Source organism: Callospermophilus lateralis, chromosome 3 (genome assembly GCF_048772815.1).
Source record: "Callospermophilus lateralis isolate mCalLat2 chromosome 3, mCalLat2.hap1, whole genome shotgun sequence".
Classification (NCBI taxonomy): Eukaryota; Metazoa; Chordata; class Mammalia; order Rodentia; family Sciuridae; genus Callospermophilus; species Callospermophilus lateralis.
Window position 1 is genome coordinate 11,967,773 of NC_135307.1, and position 18,818 is coordinate 11,986,590.

The following is an 18,818-nucleotide window of genomic DNA, read 5'->3' on the forward strand; positions in this document are numbered from 1 at the left end:
CACTTTTGGGGTTGAGACTTCTTGAATTGTCCCAAGAACCCCCACTTTATATGTGGGGCAACACAAGGAGCAGAGTTCAAAAAACCTGTCCTGGCTCACACAGCTGGGGAGGGACAGGGCCCTCTAGCTTCCCCAGTGTCAGCAGGACAGCAGGTGAACCACACAGGATGCCGCCCACCTTGGGGCTGAGGTCACAGAGCAGCCTAGGCGTGCCCCTCTTCACTCAGGGCTGAGGCTCCGTCAGGGTCAGGTGGGGACAGCCCCTGGGGGCTCTAGCACAGCTCCACCATGTCCTCAAGGGGTCCAAGTGCAAGGTGCTTGCTCTCCAGGGAGCACATTCCCCACAGGATGCAGCACCCAGGTCATTGCAGCTGCCAAGTGGACAGGCCAAGCGGGTGGGCTCAGGACCCTACCAGCCAGTGCCTGAGCTGGTCCCCTACAACACTTGCTGGCCAACCCTGGACGTGCACCTGAACCCCTCTAGGCTTAGGAGGAGAGCAGTTGTCCCCACAGGACTGTGAAGGAAGCAGAGAATTCACACCCTGTAGGGCTCAGGGCAGCTCTGCGTCTCCCTGGGGGTTTGCAGTGATGCAGCAGGAGGAAGGGCTTGGCACAGGCTGGGCCGTCTTGGAGCTCACTACACCCTGGTGGCTCTGCATGGTGTCCGTCCAAGCCAGAGAGAGTCATTGTGGACCTAACTCAGGCCTCTGACCTCCTCTGCCTTGCAGGACGATGCCATCCTCTATCTCGTGGGGCCTCTTGCTACTGGCCGGCCTCAGCTGCCTGACTGCTGGCTCCCTGGCTGAAGATGCTCAGGAGACAGATGCATCCAAGCCCGACCAGGAGCACCCAGCCTGCCACAAGATCGCCCCGAACCTGGCCGAGTTTGCCTTCAGCCTCTACCGTGTGCTGGCCCATGAGTCCAACACCACCAACATCTTCTTCTCCCCTGTGAGCATCGCCACAGCCTTGGCCTCGCTCTCGCTGGGCACCAAGGCTGACACTCACACCCAGATCCTGGAGGGCCTGGGCTTCAATCTCACGGAGATCTCAGAGGCTGAGATCCACCAGGGCTTCCAGAATCTTCTCCAAACCCTCAACAGGCCCAACAATCAGCTGCAGCTGACCACCGGCAGCGGCCTCTTCATTGACCAGAATCTGAAGCTGTTGGACAAGTTCTTGGAGGATGTCAAGAACCTGTACCACTCAGAGGCCTTCTCCACCAACTTCACAAACACCGAAAAGGCCAAGAGGCAGATCAACACTTATGTAGAGAAAGGGACCCAAGGAAAAATTGTGGATTTGGTGAAAGATCTGGACAGAGACTCAGTTCTCGCCCTGGTGAACTACATTTTCTTTAAAGGTAAGATGAGTCAATCAGCCTGAGTGGGTTCCCATGGAAACCCCAAAGCTGTTTTCCATCCACCAGTTCTGGAACTTTCCTTGGCAGCACTGTGCTGTGGCAGGGCCTCTCAGAGTGGCTCCCCAACCTTCCAGGCCTAGGCCCTGAAATGTCTTCCACCATCAGTTAAGTTAGGGAAGAGTTGATAAAACCGTCAAATTCATGGACTTTTCTGCAGGACGCATCAGAGTCCTGACTGTCCTCCTGCTCACTGGGGACCCCAGCAGGGAGGGGCACGTGTAATGTTTCCTAACTAGAGAGCCACTGGTGCACACTGTGGCAGGTGGTGGGAGGGAGTGGCCTTTCATGGAAAGTCCTTGGAACAACTCTTGATGTGGAGTGTGGCAGCTGGGGATGTGCAGGACCTGGGTCCACATCTTGCCTCCCCTCTCAATGGCCTTGACATAGGACTAGCCATCTCACCTCTGTGGGATGTGACTGTCCTATCTTGTCATGGACAATGTTGTGAGGTCTGAAAGGAGTACCCAAGTCACACATGGGATTGTGGGGGACCGTCTCAGCTGAGCAGCTGCCATGGACCCTCAGCCTGCCCACCTTCCAGGACTCCACAGGACTCAGGTCCTAAGGCAGTTTCCACTGCCCCAGGGCAATGGCCTCAGGGAGTCCTGGGAAGTCAAGGTGTTTTACTGAGCTTTTCACCACTGTCACTTAAAGACCAACCAGAACAGTTTTAGAGGAGGAAACGTTTATTTGTGCTTCACAGTTGCAGAGGTCTCAGTCTATATATGTCTAGCTCCATTCTTTGGGGCTCAGGGTGAGGCAGGACATCATGGCAGAGGAGTGTGGGGGAGGGATCAGCTCACATGGTGATCAGGAAGCAGAGAGGGACTCCACTCTGCAGAGACAACATATATACCCCATAGCCACGCCCCCAACAACCCCCAAATACACACCTCCTCCAGCCTCAGCCCACCTGCCTCCTGTTACCATCAGGGATTAATTCACTGATTAGGTGAAGGCTATGGCCCAGTCATTTCTCCTCCTAAGCACCCTGCATTGTCTCACAAGTGAGCTTTTGGGAGACACCACATCCAAACAATAGCATAAGGCCAGGGTGACTTCCTCTGAACCCTGGCTTTCTTGTTTCTGGGCAGAGTCTTACAGTATAGAGTCCCAGGCCACCATCAACACGACTGAGGGGCCAGCTCTGCTGGACTTAGGGCAGGTCTCATTCCTCCCAACTCCATTGAGACATGTGGGCTCAGGGTTCCCTGCACTACCCTCCCAATTTGGTGGCCTAGAGGGTGAGGAGCTCTTGCCTAGAAGAGGCGGGCTGCCTGGACATCTGTGCTTCTCATGTGAGTCCAGGACAAGCATTTAGGGAACACTGAATGTTTGACCTGAGTGACAACTGAACTGTCAATCAATAAGGATCCTGAGGTTCAGGAGAAGAGGTCCCACTGTAGGACTGGGACCAGAGCTTTTCACTTAATCCCAAACTGCCCTTCAATAAAAAATGTAATTGTAACAGAAATGCTCACTGGGCACAGTCAGGAGGCATCTCCATGGCAGGCTGCAGGATCTAGAAATCCCGGCTGATCCTCTAGACCTGAACACCCCTCACTCTCTATCCCCATCCTGGAGGGGTTGGAGGCCCTCCTGCCCAGGATGGAGCAGAGGTGGGTGAGGAGCTTCCCCCCAGGCAGGCTGAGGGCGCCTCTGCTCTCCTCTCACACCCAAGCCCCCATCCCACCCGCTGCCGTCCACCTTCCCTCTGTCCAGGCAAATGGAAGAAACCCTTCGAGGTAGATCACACCAAGGAACAAGACTTCCATGTAGACCAGGCCACCATCGTGAGGGTGCCCATGATGAACCGCCTGGGCATGTTCGACCTGCACTACTGCTCCACACTGGCCAGCTGGGTGCTGCAGATGGACTACCTGGGCAACGCCACCGCCATCTTCCTCCTGCCCGACGAGGGGAAACTGCAGCACCTGGAGGACACCATCACTAAGGAAATCCTCGCCAAGTTCCTGAAGAACAGGCACAGCAGGTGAGTCCAGGCAGGGACCTGCTGGACGGCCCAGGCACAGACTCAAGGTCCCTCAGGACCAATGCATCAGAAGACAGCACGGGCAGCAGGGGGGACCATCCCTGGGGCCACAGCTGCAGGGAATGACCCTGTGCTACAGGAAATGCCAGGGCTCAGGTCAGGTAGCAGCTGAGAAGGGACAGTGGACAAAGAGCAGGACACAGATCCAGCTGGAGGGGGGACTTCCCTCCCAAGAATGTACCTGGTCCCCTCCCAATATCCAGGGCCTCGCCGGGGCAGTGACACTAGCACATGTTGTGGCAGAATCAAGGACCAAGGCCTGGGCCTGCAGGTTAGGGCAGCAGAGGGAGGACTTGCTGTAGGACCGGCCGAGGTGCACAGGGAAGCACCTGCATGGAGAGGCCCAGAACAGGAACAGGCAGCGCTGGGCGCTCAGGGCACGTTCCCACAGGCTCTGTTTCTCTGTCGCATCTCAGGCTGGTTCACTTGTCCCAGGAGCCACACAGCTGGGTATGTGACAAAGAGCAGGTGCACTGTCCTGAGCCCTGCCATGGCCACTGGTGAAGGAGGCACACTGCAGACAGATGTGACACACGTCCAGGTTAAGCTGCACTTGAGTGGTCACCATTGCTGGCCCACCCACCCTCCTGAGGTCCCTGCACCCGGACTGGGAAGAGAGTGCAATGCATCCCGGGACTGGTCCCTGAGGCTTGGTGCCAGTGTGCAGCCTCAGCACAGGTCGCTGGTCTTGTCACTGTCCTTGGGGACACCAGACAAACCTGCAGCCTTGGGTTTTGGAGGTGACAAACCTCTCCCTCAGTGAGCCTGTGTCCGTCAGTCCTGCTGCACTGACCCATGATACCCTGGACCACAGGCCCTGGGGAGGCTCTGGCTGGGCAGGCTGGTGTGACCACAGGCTGCAGGATGACACCTGCTTCTGGGAGGACACCCTGGAACTGCCTGGAAGGCTCCTGGGGGAGGGGGTGTGCAGGGGCCACAGGACAAGATGTTCCCACTGGCGGGAACATTCTCCATGCCAAGGGTCCAGGAAGCTAAAGGTAAACAAGCCAAAGCACTTCGATGGATGTGGGTGGGGACAGGGCATTAAGCAAGATAACCAATCAGGAGAGAAAACACTTTCAGAGCACGTTGGGTCCAGTGGAACCCCAGAGACTCTGTGAACCCCTCATTTCCTATGTGCATACTAGCTCCGTCAATTTATACTTCCCCAAACTGAACATCTCTGGAACCATGGATCTGAAGCGCGTCCTGACAAGTCTGGGCATCACCAACGTCTTCAGCGAAAAGGCTGACCTGTCTGGGATCACGGAGGACGCTCCCCTGAGGGTCTCCCAGGTGAGGATGGCCATGGTCCAGGGGTCTGCAGGCCAGCCTGCTTAGGCCTGAGGCTGAGGGAGGGGCCAAGGGACACAGCAAGGGCCAGGTGGGTCCTCCTGAGGATGCAGAGATTCACTAGCTCTGACAGGGAGGGGGACAGAGCCAGGGAGGTGGCCTCCTGTGCTGCAGTTGTTCTAGGGACTTCCCCTGAGGAGCTCACTGACCCTTGGCCTTTTCCTTTCCCAGGGCCATGGAGTCCTTGGGATTCTGTTTACCCACATTAACACTGGGAGACTTAGGCTCAGTGACTTCAGGGAATGTTCTGGAATCTTCCATTTGTGACATTAGAGCTACTTGTGAACCAGCAAATCTGAATCATTCCTGAGTCCAGTGGGTCACTTGCTAGAAAAAGGCGGAGGGGACCAAAAGCAACTGCAGGTCCATGTGGGTGCCTTTCTATAGGGGTCTGGGTGCTAGGAAGGTCACTACCAGTGTCCCTGTGCTGAGGACCTCCTAGCCTACAGGGGGAGGGGATGTATGTGGAGGTGACATGGAGGCTCTTGTGCCCTGAGGTCACATCCAATGACCAGAGAGATGGAGGTCAGGAAAGGAGGGGGAGGGGAGCAGGCTGAGTCAGGCAGAGGCCGAGATTGGGGGGGGGGGCCTGAGTGACCCACAGGGAGGCCTAGGACAGGACAGGCTGGTCCAGCAGGAAGGCCCTGGTGAGGTCCTGTTGGTAGGAGGCTCCCACGTGGGGCCTTGCTGCAGCCTGGGGTGGGGCAGCAGGACCTCAGAGCCCCTCTGCTTCTCTCCCCTCCAGGCCCTGCACAAGGCTGTGCTGACCATCGATGAGAGAGGCACAGAGGCTGCGGGGACCACGTTTTTGGAAATGATGCCCATGTCTCTTCCCCCTGACGTGAAATTCGACAAGCCCTTCCTCGTGGTCATCATTGAGCACTCCACCAAGAGCCCCCTTTTTGTGGGGAAGGTGGTGAACCCCACACAACCGTAGCCACCTCGGGGGCCAGACCCAGGTTCCTGCCCTGCTGCACCCCTCCCAGTTGACATTAAACAATGGTTGGTCTGGCCAACCCTGATCCTGTGGTTCTGGTGAATCCCTCTGTGTCCTGAGGTCATGAGAGGACTCCAGGTCACAGCACCTCTTAGTGACACTGTGTCAGGTGTGTGCTGGTCAATGGTGACTGGTGAGGCCACGTCCTGCGGGCCCTGGGTATGTCCATCCTGAGATCTCCAGTCCTGTCTGGGAATTCTGAGGGGGTCTGTGGCCCAACAGCAGCCCGAGGCCCAGGGTCCACCCAACACCAGATGCCACCTCCCACCCATCACTGGCCACACCCACCCAAGAAGCCTCACCTGTTGGTCAGCCGTTGTGCTCCTCTGACTAAAGACCCGACCAGGACAATTTCAGAGCAGGAAACGTTTACCTGGGGCTCACAGTGGCAGAGGTCTCAGTCCACACACAGCCAGGTCCCTTCCTCAGGGCCCAAGGTGAGGCTGACCCCCATGGAGGAAGAGTGGGGGGGAGGGAAGCGGCTCAGGTGGTGATCAGGAAGCACAGAGAGACTCCACTGGCCAGACACAAACATAACCCCAGAGCCATGTCCCCAGTGCCCTCCCCCTCCAGCCACACCCCATGTCCCCTGTGCCCTCCCCTCCAGCCACACCCCATGTCCCCTGTGCCCTCCCCTCCAGCCACCCCACCTCCCTCAGGGACCCCCAGGTAACCCCTCAGGGAGGATCACTGGTTGGCTTTAGGTCCTCACAACCCTCACTTCTCCTCTGAACCTTCTGCAGTGTCTCCCTCGTGAGCTGTGGGGACACCTCACATCCACCCATGACCCTCTGTGCCCCAGACCTGGCCGCTCACACCCTGGCTTTGAGTAGCTGTGACTACAGCCACAGCAGGGAGGTGACCATGACCCCTGTCACCACACTGTCCCCTCACCAGACCTGGCCGCTGTGCCTCACAGGGCATGTCCTGAGGGGGGTTGGAGGAGGTGTGAGGAGCCTTCCTCAATGGGCTGGGCCAGGACCTGACCTCTGTCCTTGTCTTTCCATAGCTGCCCAGGAGGCTCACACGTCCCCTCTTGGAAGAGCCCCCTGTCCCCAGTGAGCAGGAGGGGCTCTGTGTCACTGTCTTCCCCTCAAGCCCCCCAGGCCCCAGGCCCCCAGGTCCCCAGGCCACTTACCCTATGTCCCCTCCCCTAGTCCTGTGCCATGGCCCCAGGATGGCTCCTAAAGGTCACGGCAGGCTGCGTTGGCTGTGGCAGGGCAAGGACAGCCCCTGGAACCCCAGCCCTCCTGCCCTGCCTGGGCTCTCATGGGGCAGTGCCCCTGGCCCCTCCTCAGGGTCCCCGGGTCCTCAGGACAGCAGGAGGTCGGTGGGTGGCCCAGGCTGTCCTGGAGCAGCCCTGCCATGGGGCGCCCTGGCCCTTCCACCCTCAAGGCTGCTGGGCTGAAGTAGGGGGAGCCCAGGGCTCGGGGTCCCCTTCTCCTGTGGCCACACTGACACCTCAGGGCCATCTCAGCATCTTCCCTCACCTCTCACGGAGGAGGGTGGACCTGACGCCCTAGGTGGAGTCCTGACACAGGGTCCTCTTTACAGTCTGAACAGTCCCGTCTCTGCCATCACATGGCACCACCTGTCAGTGGGTCTGGACTCTCCCTGAAGAAGAAACAGGATCTCTGGGTTTCACATAGGGACCTCCAACCTGCACATACACTTCCAATGAGATGGACGTCATCAGTCACCCAGAATGAAGTGACACGTGAGTGTCCCAAGACCTGGATCTTAACACATAGCAGCTGTGTGACCTGAGTGAGGTTGTCAGACCTCTCTGAGCCCCTGTCCTCATGGCTGATGGTACAGCCCACATTGGAGCTGGCCTGAGAGTCACATCTGACATGGCCTCAGGCCTCCCAGACCTCTGAATAGAGCAGGTGGACAAGGGCACTCCTTGGGCAGTGCTGTCCCAGTGTCTCTCCCCCTGAATCCTAGTGGCAGCACCGTGATGCCCTCAGCAGATATCTGTGCTTTTCCAAGCCCCAAGGAGAAAACCGAGGTTCACGGCGGCTACCCGCCTCCTATGTTGTCACCGTCCCATGGCTACTGAGTGGCAACCTGACCTCATGGCTCACCCTGTTCCTCCAACCCTCACCCACCCTTCTGTCCCTTCCTGGGCTCATGAGCAGTAATTCCTCCTAAACCACGAGAATCGCTGTCACCTGTGCTGGGTGGCACCTGGTGCTTCCCTAGGAAGAGCCTGTGCCCTCATGGAGTGGTCTCCTCCCGTCTCAGCAGCCCACAGCCCTGGGAAGCCGCCCACAGAGCTCAATGTGGCCTGGCCCTGGCATTGTGTGGGAGAGGACAGGAGAGGACCTGGCCAGCTGCCACCTGAGGGTCAGGGAGGGAAGGGGGGAGAAGCCAGAGCCTCTGACCTTGACCCCATCTTTTAAATTCTAAACCTGCCAGTCACTAAAGGAGGCAGGACTCCACTTGGGAGATCTTCTAGCCCCAGAGGGGACTTCACCAGCTTGGTGGGAACCAGGAGGGACGAGCTGGGTGTGGGCAGAGCTCTGGCCATTATAGTGTCACGTAGGACAGAAGGTAATGGAGCCTTGTGACTTTGTAGCCTCTGCCTCAATGTCCTCACCAAAAATAGGACAGAAATCTCCATTCTGCAGTGTCTCCATGAAAACACAGTGACAGGGCCCTTTCTCTGGCCATGCCCAGCCCAGACAGCGTCCTGGGCCCTGAGCTGGGCGGGGTGGGGCTCACCCACCTGCGTTGAGGGGCCAGCACTGGAAGCCCAGAGCCCCTTGGGCATAACCACCTGCCCACCCTGCAATAAAACCTGAAGTGCTCCATGTTGGTCCTGTCCCTCTAGTGGCTGTCCCCAGGTGGGGCACAGGGCTGGTCAGGGGAGCTCAAAGGTGCCCACACAGGCCCTAGATGTCTGGAGCTCCCACAGCCGTTGTTGGCATCACAGCAGTGACGGGTGCTGTGGCATCAGGAAAGCCCAGAGGACCCACAGTGAGGAGGTCCCAGGCAGGGACGGAGCAGACGAAGCCTCCTCACCTCCTGGAGGGGTACAACTCCCCGTAGGAGCCCACACAGGTGGGGGTACTCAGGTGGCAGGTGACCAGAGACCTGTGCACAGACCTGGGCCAACAGGCAGATTTGGCATCAAACGTGGTCTCAGGAGTGGCCTGGGCCTGTGGGCACACAGACACTTCAGGCCCTCTTGTGGACACTGGCCATGGTCCTAGGTCTGTTCCGAGCAGAGAGAGGCCCGGGGTCCCAGAGCAGGAAGCGCTGACTGAGAGCCACCTGGTGTAAGGTGGCTTCCCCCTGCCCCTGGCCCCAGCTTCCTGGGCTTCTCCTCTGTGGGCTTCTCTCTGGGCACACAAAAGGGGCAGGAACCCTGCTCATGCCCAAGTACAGGAGGCTGATGTGACATCATGGGCCCCTCCCAAGGCAGGCAGAGGGCCGTCCTAGTGACCCCGCCACAGGGGCTGGCGCCCTCATAACTCTTCCCCACTCACCAGTCCCTCTCAGCAGGGGAGGCCGGGCAGGCAGTGTCCTTTCTTCATGTGGGAACCCGGGACTCAGAGGGAGACAGAGGTCAGGGAGCTAGGGCCTGCTGGGGGAGGCAGCCTGGGTCAGTTCTGAGGGAGGGCCTGGCCTGGGCCTGCAAGCAGGCTTGATGCTGTGGCCATGTAGGAAACAGGACAAGTCACCCTGCTGATCCTTGCTGCCCTCCCTAGCAACATGAGAATCTCCATCTTCACCCTGTGCAGAGCACCCCGTCCCCAGGTCATGGCTGGCTTCTCCTGTCCAGCCCCAGCCTCAGAAGACCATTAGGTGTGGCGTCTCGTGGTGCTTGTGTGGCCTGGTGAGACAGGACAGAGTGTGTTGTGGTGTGTCTACGTGTTCCTGTGTGTGTGTCTCCACACGTGTGTGTCTAGGTGAGTTTTACAAGTGTGAACCAAAATCAAGGAAGGCCCTAAGGCTCTCAAGCCTTATTTGACTGATAACTGGAAATTCCACAGGATATTTTCCAAAGCACATCTCACTTCATGGGTCAACAGGGACAGGGTCCTGGGCACTGGAGCTCTTCCCTGGTCGGCGACCACGGCTGCTGACTCTGCCATGACCTTAGACGACCTTCGCTGGGTCACACAGCCCCTGGGTCCTCCTGAAGCTCCCTGGGCCTCAAGGCTCCTGTGGCCCCCAGGGAAGGCGGTTCCCCTTTCCAAGGCCCCGTGTGCTACAGGACACTCGTTGTTTCCTAAGAGTCCAGTCAGCCTTTAGGTGGACCCTGGGAACAGATGTACAGATTAAGGACGAGGCTCAGGAACTCCTGAGGATTCGTGGGACTGTAAAGTTGACCCTTCCCCAGTTGAACCCAGGGGCCTCTGTGCCACCTGGCCCTGGGCTGTCATCTCCTCCTATGGCTTTAGAGCCTAGGACACAGGAAGCTGGGGCAGGAGCACCGCAAGGCCAAGGCCAGCCTCAGCATCTTAGTGAGACCCTGTCTCAAAATAAAAAATTAAAAGGACTGGGGTTGTGGTTCAGCGATAGAACATCCTGGGTTCAAACCCTGGTACTAAAAAATAAGAACGAAAAGAGCCCTGTAACTTCAGGTGAGTAAATAGGTGAATGTCTACACAGATCAGGTGCAGGACAACACTATTTTTTTTTTTTCTTTCTTTCTTTTTTGTACCAGAGATTGAGCCCAGAGGCATTTAACTACTGAGCCACACCCCACCCCCACCCCAGCCTTTGTATATTTTATTTAGACACTGGGTCTTGCTAAGTTGCCTAGGGCCTTCCTAAATTGCTGAGACTGACTTTGAACTTGCAATTCCCCTGCCTCCGCCTCCTCGGCTCCTGGGATTACAGGCGTGTGCCAGCGGCCCAGCAGGGCATGGCTCTGAGCAGGACATATCTGCTGCTTTCCCTCACCTCTGAGGTGTGTCTCAGCAGAGGGGACCCCCAGGTCAGGGAGGCCACAAGGCTCCTCCCACCTCCCCCTCCTGATGGCCTGGCACCAGCTGGTTCCACTGCACTGCCCAGTCAGGGAGGACCGCAGGGCCTCAGGTGACAGGGGCACCTTGCAGGCAGACACCTGGGCAGCTTCAGGAGGTGCCCCAGGCTGATGTTCAGCACAGAAGGCTCCTGCTCCCACAGGAACTCAGTGTCCCCACACTCCTAAGGTGGACTATAAGTCCCCAGGGGTGTGTGTGAGTGAGGGACAGCTCATGGTGCAGGGCAGCCAGTGAGTCTCCCTGTGCTCCCCGGGCCTGCACAGTAAGTCCTCCCCCAACACCTCCTGAGCTGATCGGGAGGTGCTCGCGGCCTCCTGCCTGCTCCAGCATCTGGGGTCCACCCAGGAGAAGCCGAGGCGGGCACAGCTCAGGACCATAGGCAGGGCACATCTGAGCCCAGGTGCCGGGCCTTGGCCCTGCTACTGGGAGACTCGGGGAGGGGGAGGGCCTGGCTCTTCTGCCCCAGCACACAGTGGGCCTCAGGGTGAACACTGGGGCGGGAGCTGACCTAGTGACTTCTCCTGTGGCCCCTCCACACGTGCACTGGCTCTGAGCCTCCTGTCCTTGCTGGTCTCTGCCCTGGAGAGGGTGGAGGAGGCAACCTGGGCAGCCCTGCCCTCTTCTCCATCTGGGCCTCTGCCCTGTCCCCTTACCCTGCTGCTTTGGGAATCCAGCCCGAGCCAGAGACCCAGACAGAGGCTCCTGCACTGCATGTCCCCAACCCCCTCATGGAGAAAGGGGGCCCTTGGAGCTCAGCCCATCAAGCTGGCTCCTCAGACTCCGAGGAGGTCCAAGGTCCTGTCCCCTGCACTCACTGACCCACCCTCCGGCCCCAGTGGCCTCTGCCCTTCATCTCCTGCTGGACATCCCAGGAGAGGTGTGCACCTAACTCCTCGGTGACCTGGCTGCCCTTTCAGTCCTCTCCTTGCTCTTTCTCACTAGGTTCATGGCTTTGTGTCCCATGCGCCAGCCCCTCGCCATTGTGAAGGCTGTGAGTTCACAAAGCCTACCACCTCTGCCCCCAGGACCTGTCCTCCCAGGTCCTATCTGGATGTAAGTTTGGTATCGGTCTTTATTTCATTTAATTGTCCCCGTCCTTTTTGAAAGATGAGGTTCAGAGAGGTTCCACTGTGCCGTGTGGGTGGCACAGCTGCTCTTGGCAACCTGGATTAGTACTTGGGTCTGTTTAACTCTCTTCCTGCCCCAAACACTGATCTTCCAGAGAGAAAGCCTCATCATGTCCACAAAAGGTCTGGGACAATATTGGTGGCCAGGACAGAGCATTGGGCTGCTGTTGGGACCTTGGCTAAGTATATGCAGGGCCCTGAACTCTGGAGACAGGTGCAGCAGGTTAGTCCAAGGACACTGCCCTGAGCCGGGGGCATCGCACTCTCGTGAACTGTGGACCCTGCGGCTCTGAGGTGCACCTTGATGTGTGGGAGACCAGCTATAGTGTCCTGGAGGGTGGGCACAGCAGCCCCAGAGGAATCCTGGGACCCCACACAGCCCTCAGGTCAGGAAGGAGAAACATTTCAAATGCCTGGGTCCCGGGCACACTTTGGCTCCAATGTGGCAGATTGAACCCACGTTGCAAAGGAGAGCTTCTGTCCAGGCCAGAAAGAGGACAAACTGGCTGGGGTGCTCCAAGCTCTTCAGCAAGGGTGCTCCGCAGGGGACACTCAGCAATGTCTGGAGATTATTTTATTGCCACACCTGGGGGCCGCAGCGTCATGACAGACATCTGGTGTTCTCTCGGCTGCCACAAATCCTGCAGCAGTCCCCCATGGCAAAGCATCCCCCAGCTCAATATGTCCACACTGCCAGGACCCGGAACCCTGCCATCCTGGGTGATCAGCCTGAACAGTAGCCACACTCCCAACCTCAGAGGAGTCAGAATTATAGGAACGGCCCCAGCTGCCCACAGAGCACCACATCAGACTGCAGACCTGTCTGGCTCCAGCTCAGTCTGAACTGCCGTGGAGTCTTAAGTGAGTTACTAAAGCCACTCTAAGCCTTGCTTTCCCCACCCTGTAAAGTAGAATAAGACATGCTTTGAGACCAAAACCAGTGTCTGTAAGTGTCAAGGACCAGAGTGATCCCATAGGCTCTTTATCAGTGGCAATTCCCAGGTTAGGAATGTCATGGGACTCAGAAAAATATCAAATTCAAGTGGCTTACTAAGTGAGGGCTGTCATAGTTGCGAGAAGAGGGAAATGCATGGAGTGTTCGGGATCTGGGGAGCATGGGCTGGAATCAGGCAGCTGTGTATGACCACAGCTGCTCTGTGTTTTGGCTGTGGGTCTTGGCAAGAGATCCTGCCCTCTCTGGGCAGCAACTGCTCCGTCCATTGTATAATGGGATCAGTGGGAGCCGGCAGAAATATTTCGGATGCTTGAAAGTCCTCCCTGATCTGATAGAGTCCATTTGCTGGGTAACTGGGGACAGTTCTCTCAGGCTTCCTGTGCCTCAGGTTTTTCATGGTAGAATGGGGTCTGGGGGCACCTGCACCTCAAGGTCATTGCAGGGGCTCAGGACCCAGCCTGCCTGCTGCCTGAGTTGGTTCTGCCATTTAACTTGCTGGCTGACTTTGGACATCTATGTACCTTAACCTCTCTGGGCTTCAGCTTCCTTAGTAACAGAAAGTAGTTACAATTCTCCCCTCAGCACTGTGACAAGAAAGCCAAGCGTGAACACGGGTGAAAGCTGGGCGGAGGTCACCAGAGGGACAGCATCGTGTTCATTTTGATATTTGTCTGATTCTTTTCCGGGATGAGGACTGAGTGCATTCTGTGTTGGGTCGATCCTGGTGAGGAGAGGTTTATTGGAACTCATGGCTCAGGTTCATGGCCAAGGGTCCATATCTGCTGAGGGCTCTCTTGACGGCCAGATGTCATGAGGCTGCACAGGGGTCAAGTGGCCAGACTCAGGGAGCAGGTGTGTGTCTCCTCTGATCTCTCATCTAATTAGACCCCCAGATTCAATCGTGGGGCTGCACCCTGGTGGCCTTATCTAGACCTGCTCACCTCCCCAGGGCCTGGTCCAGGCTCTACTCTCTTGATAGCTCACCGTGGGGGTTAGACCCTGCTGTGCCTTTCAGGGGCACCATCATCACTGCCGATGAAGAGGTAGGCAGCACCTGCGTGGGATGGGCACCTAGCCCACGGTCGGTCAGCTGACTCTTTGGCTTGGTGTCCATCACTGGGCAGGGGAGTCGTCTTGGCCTGTGCTTGGGACATGGCCCTCCCTTCTCTGTTTGCAGGACGATGCCATCCTCCGTCTCATGGGGCCTCCTCTTGCTGGTAGGCCTGTGCTGCCTGGCCCCAGGCTCCCAGGCGCAAGATCCCCAGGAGGCCCAATCATCTGATCATGGCCACGAGCATGAGGAACACTCAACCTGCCACAACGTCTCCTCCAAGGTCATTGACATGGCCTTCACCTTATACAGGGAGCCAGCCACATGGTCAAGACACAGCAATGTCTTATTCTCCCCAGTGAGCATCGTGATGGCCTTTGCCATGCTCTCCCTGGGGACCAAGAGTGACACTCACACCCAGATCCTGGAGGGCCTGAAGCTGAATCTCAGGGAGACTCCAGAGGCTAAGATCCATGAGTGCTTCCAGCATCTCCTCCAGGCCTTCCAGAAGCCCAGCCAACAGCGCCAGCTGACCACGGGCAGCAGCCTCTTCATCCGCAGCAGCCTAAAGCTCGTGGATCAGTTTGTCCAAGACACCAAGAATCTGTACCACTCAGAGATCGTCCCCGTCGACTTCAGGAACACCAGCGAAGCCGAGAAACAGATCAACAGTCACATGCAGCAGAAAACCCAAAGGCCAGTGACGGGTCTGGTCCACCATCTGGAGAACGACACGGCTCTTGCCCTGCTGAACTACATTTCCTTCCATGGTGAGGTGCCTCCAGCCTGAGCTGGTTCCGGTGAAATGATCCAAAGTGTCCTTCAGGCTCCCTCTTGTTAAACTCTCCTTCACGATGCGGAAAGGAACAGGGCAGGGCCTCTCCATTGGCCTCCTTGGGTTCCACTAGGAAACGATTCAATCCATTCTGTGAACCCAGGAGGCTCGGGAGGGAACAGCTCAAGCTGGTCATGGGTCATCTTCTCTGCAGGACCTGTCAGAGCCCTGACTGTCCTCCTGCTCACTGGGGATCCCCAAGAGGGAGGGACACACATGATGGTTCCTAACTAGAGAGCCACAAATGCAAGTGGTAGCAGGTGGAGGGAGGGAGGGGCCTTTCATGAAATGTACTTTGGACAACTCTTGTGGAGTGTGGCAGCTGGGGGTGTGCAAGACCTGTGTTCAAATCCTGCCTGCACCACCCAATGGCCTTGACATGGGAGGAGCCACCTCATCATTTGGGATGCGACTGTCCTATCTTGTCAGGTCTGAAAGGAGTACCCAAGTCACACAGAGCATGGCACAGTGGGGGCCCATCACAGCTAAGCAGCTGGCATGGACCCTCAGCCTGCCACCTGCCAGGACTCCAGGGCCCCAGGTCCTAAGGCAGCTTCCACTGCCCCAGGGCAATGGCCAGGGGAGGCCAGCAGAGTCAAGGCCAGGGTCAGCTTCCTCCCACCCTGGCTCCCTTGTTCCTAGGCGGAGTCCAGTGCTGAGCCCCAGGACCTGGCAGCACAACTGAGGGGGCAGCTCTCGGGGACTTAGGGCAGCTCTTGTCCCGCCCAGCACCATCTCCTCCTGCCCAATGAGATATCGGGGCTCAGGCGTCCCTGCTGCTTGTGAGGGTCAGGGACTGTTGTCCAGCCCAGGGGGAGCTCTGGCTTCACATGGGTCCAGGACGAGGACTTAGGGGTGTCCTGAATACAGACAAAACCATGTATCCACGAGGGACAGGGAACCATCAGGAAAGAAGCACCCAGGGCCATCCTGCCATCAGTGTTCTTAGCACCTCCGGGGACTCTTAAATCCACATAAAATCCACCTAGAGCCATGTCGGTTTGGAGTTGGGTTTTCACATTAAGCCTGACTGTATCCAAATCCTAAAACCCCCTCTGGCTTTCCTTTATTTCCACATAAACCTTTCAGCACCCTGTTTCCATCTTCATCCCATTTGACAGACACTGAAACTGAGGCTCAGAGAGGATCTTCACAGGAAGGGGACTCAGGGCGCCCCGGTGGCTGCCTAGTGCCCAACCTACATCTCACCCCTCCCTCCCTGCCTCCCTCCCTCCCTCCAGGCAAATGGAATGAGGAGCCCAATGCTGAGCGGCACATCGTAGAGAACTTTCACGTGAACAGGAAGATGACCATCAAGGTGCCCATGATCAACTGCCTGGGCAACTTCTTCCTGCACCGCGACAAGGAGCTGTCCAGCTGGGTGCTGGTTCAGCACTACCTGGGTGACACCACCACCTTCGCCATCCTGCCGGACCCAGGGAGGATGCTGCAGGTGGAGAAAAAACTGACCCCCAAGCACTTTGAAGATATCCTGAGAAAGATCGACATCAGGTGATGCCCCGTCCAGGTGCCCACACAGGAGCTGCCAGTGATGGCTGGGGGCCTGTTCCCTGCGCAGGGCCCTGTGCTACAGGCTCAGCAGCTGTGCTTTCCATCAGTGTGAGCCAGGCTCAGGGAAGGGTGAGTGACAGGGGAGTGCACCCAGAGACTGGCCTGAGGCCTTCCCTGCCCTCCAAGGCCAGCGCCCTGCCCTTCACCTGGGGGCATGAGCAGCAATGCCAGCATGTTGTGTCAGGACAAGGACAAAGGCCTGGGCCTGCAGGCTAGGGCAGCATGAGAGAGGACTTCCTGGAAGATGGGATGTGGTGCACAGGGGAGGTGCCTGCATGGAAAGGCCCAGAACAGGAACAGGCAGGGCTGGGAGCTCAGGGCATGTTCCCACAGGCTCTGTTTCTCTGTCGCATCTCAGGCTGCTTCACTGGCCCCAGAAGCCACAGAGCTGGGGCGTGAGGCACAGAGCAGGGCACAGGGGCACGGTAATGAGCCCAGCCCTGGTGCTGATGCAGAAGGCACTGCAGGCAGATGTGACACCCGAACCTGCAGGTTAACAGCCCCTGGGTGGTCACCACCGCTGGCCCACCCCGCCCTCCTGAAGCCACCACACCCAGGCTGGGAATGGAGCACAAGGCAGCCTGGCACTGGTCCCTGAGCTCAGGTGCCAGTGTGTGGCCTCAGCACAGTCCCTGGGCCTCACACCATCCTGGGGACAAGGAGCTGAGCCTGCAGCACAGCAGGGGTCCAGGAAGCTAAAGTACACAAGCCAGTGACTTCCAGTTCTGCTGAGGGGGGGACAGGGCACTAAGTGGGAGAACCAATCAGGAGAGGAAACACTTTCACAGCACGGTGGGGCCCAGCAGAAGCCAGAAACCCTGTGAAATGCCCTCATTTCCCACCTTCATACCAGGCCAGCCAATTTACACTTCCCCAAACTGTCCATCTCTGGAACCATCGATCTGAAGCCCGTCCTGAGAAGTCTGGGCATCACCAAGGTCTTCAGCCATGAGGCTGACCTGTCTGGGATCACGGAGGACGCTCCCCTGAGGCTCTCCCAGGTGAGGATGGCCATGGTCCAGGGGTCTGCAGGCCAGAGTGGTGGGGGCCTGCTCAGGCCTGAGGCTGAGGGAGGGGCCAAGGGATACAGCAAGGGCCAGGTGGGTCCTCCTGAGGATGCAGAGATCCACAAGCTCTGACAGGGGACAAGGACAGGGCCAGGGAGGTGGCCTTCCAGGAACCACCCCCGAGGGTCCCACTGACCCTTGGCCTCTTCCTTTCCCAGGGCCATGGAGTCCTTGGGCTTCTGTTTACCCACATTTACTCAGAGAGGCTTAGGCTCCGTGACTTCAGGGAATGTTCTGGAATCTTTCACCTGTGACATTTAGAGCTTCTTGTGAACCAGCAAATCTGAATCATTTCTGAGTCCACTCAAATGGACCACTTGCTGGGGAAAGCAGGAAGGAGCAGAGCAACTGCAGATCCATTTGAGTGGCTCCCTCTTGGGGTCTGGGCACTGGGAAGGTCACCACCAGTGTCCCTGTGCCAAGGAGCTCCTAGCCCTACAGGGGGAAGGGGATACATGTGCAGGTGACATGGAGGATGATGATCTTCCTCTTGTGCCCTGAGGTCACATCCCAGGGCAGGAAGAGATGGAGGTCAGGAAAGGAGGGGGAGGGGAGCAGGCTGAGTCAGGCAGAGGCCGAGATGGGTGGGGGGGTACCTGAGTGACCCACAGGGAGGCCTAGGACAGGACAGGCTGGTCCAGCAGGAAGGCCCTGGTGAGGTCCTGTTGGTAGGAGGCTCCCACGTGGGGCCTTGCTGCAGCCTGGTGTGGGGCAGCAGGACCTCAGAGCCCCTCTGCTTCTCTCCCCTCCAGGCCCTGCATAAGGCTGAGCTGACCTTCGACAAGGAAGAGACAATGGCCGCAGGGGATGCCAAATGGGAAGAAAACACATTGTTTAAGGCCCCCACTGTCCAGTTCAACAGGCCCTTCTTTCTCATCATTATGGATGAGTACACCAACTTTCCCCTCTTTGGTGGCAAAATAGTGAATCCCATAGAGAAATAGCTGGTCTCAGGCTTCAGCCCCTCTCTTCCTGGCCAAGCCACCTACTTGGTGACATTAAACAGGCTGGTCTGGGCAATGTCTACAGGTGGACTGCAAACCCTACACCCTATGGTCTCTGTGTCTCCCTGTGTCCTGAGGTCGTGTGAGGACTCCAGGTCACAGCACTTCTTAGTGACACTGTGTCAGGTGTGTGCTGGTCAATGGTGACGGTTGAAACCATGTCCTATGGGCTCTGAGCATGTCCATTCTGAGAACTCCAGTCCTGACTGGGAATCCTGAGGGGGTCTGTGGCCCCCATGCCCCTTCCCACCCATCACTGGCCACACCCACCCAAGAAGCCTCACCTGTTGGTCAGCCTTTGTGCTTCTCTGACTAAAGACCCGACCAGGACAATTTCAGAGTAGAAAACGTTTACTTGGGGCTCACAGTGGCAGAGGTCTC

At 57.8% G+C, this 18,818-nt stretch overlaps 2 protein-coding genes across 2 annotated transcripts; both read left to right on the top strand.

Annotated features, from left to right (window-relative positions):
* The first annotated feature begins 727 nt into the window (after nucleotides 1–727).
* On the top strand, nucleotides 728–5,850 carry Serpina1 (serpin family A member 1). The gene is made up of 4 exons (XM_076847990.2): nucleotides 728–1,363; nucleotides 3,146–3,416; nucleotides 4,625–4,772; nucleotides 5,575–5,850. The coding sequence occupies exons 1-4, from the start codon at nucleotides 733–735 to the stop codon at nucleotides 5,764–5,766; spliced, it is 1,242 nt and encodes a 413-aa protein (XP_076704105.2). The 5' UTR covers nucleotides 728–732; the 3' UTR covers nucleotides 5,767–5,850.
* An 8,239-nt stretch (nucleotides 5,851–14,089) lies between these two features.
* On the top strand, nucleotides 14,090–18,461 carry LOC143393613 (alpha-1-antitrypsin-related protein-like). The gene is made up of 4 exons (XM_076847991.2): nucleotides 14,090–14,729; nucleotides 16,036–16,306; nucleotides 17,220–17,367; nucleotides 18,186–18,461. Exons 1-4 carry the CDS (start codon nucleotides 14,090–14,092, stop codon nucleotides 18,375–18,377), a joined length of 1,251 nt encoding a protein of 416 aa, XP_076704106.2. The 3' UTR covers nucleotides 18,378–18,461.
* Nucleotides 18,462–18,818: the final 357 nt, after the last annotated feature.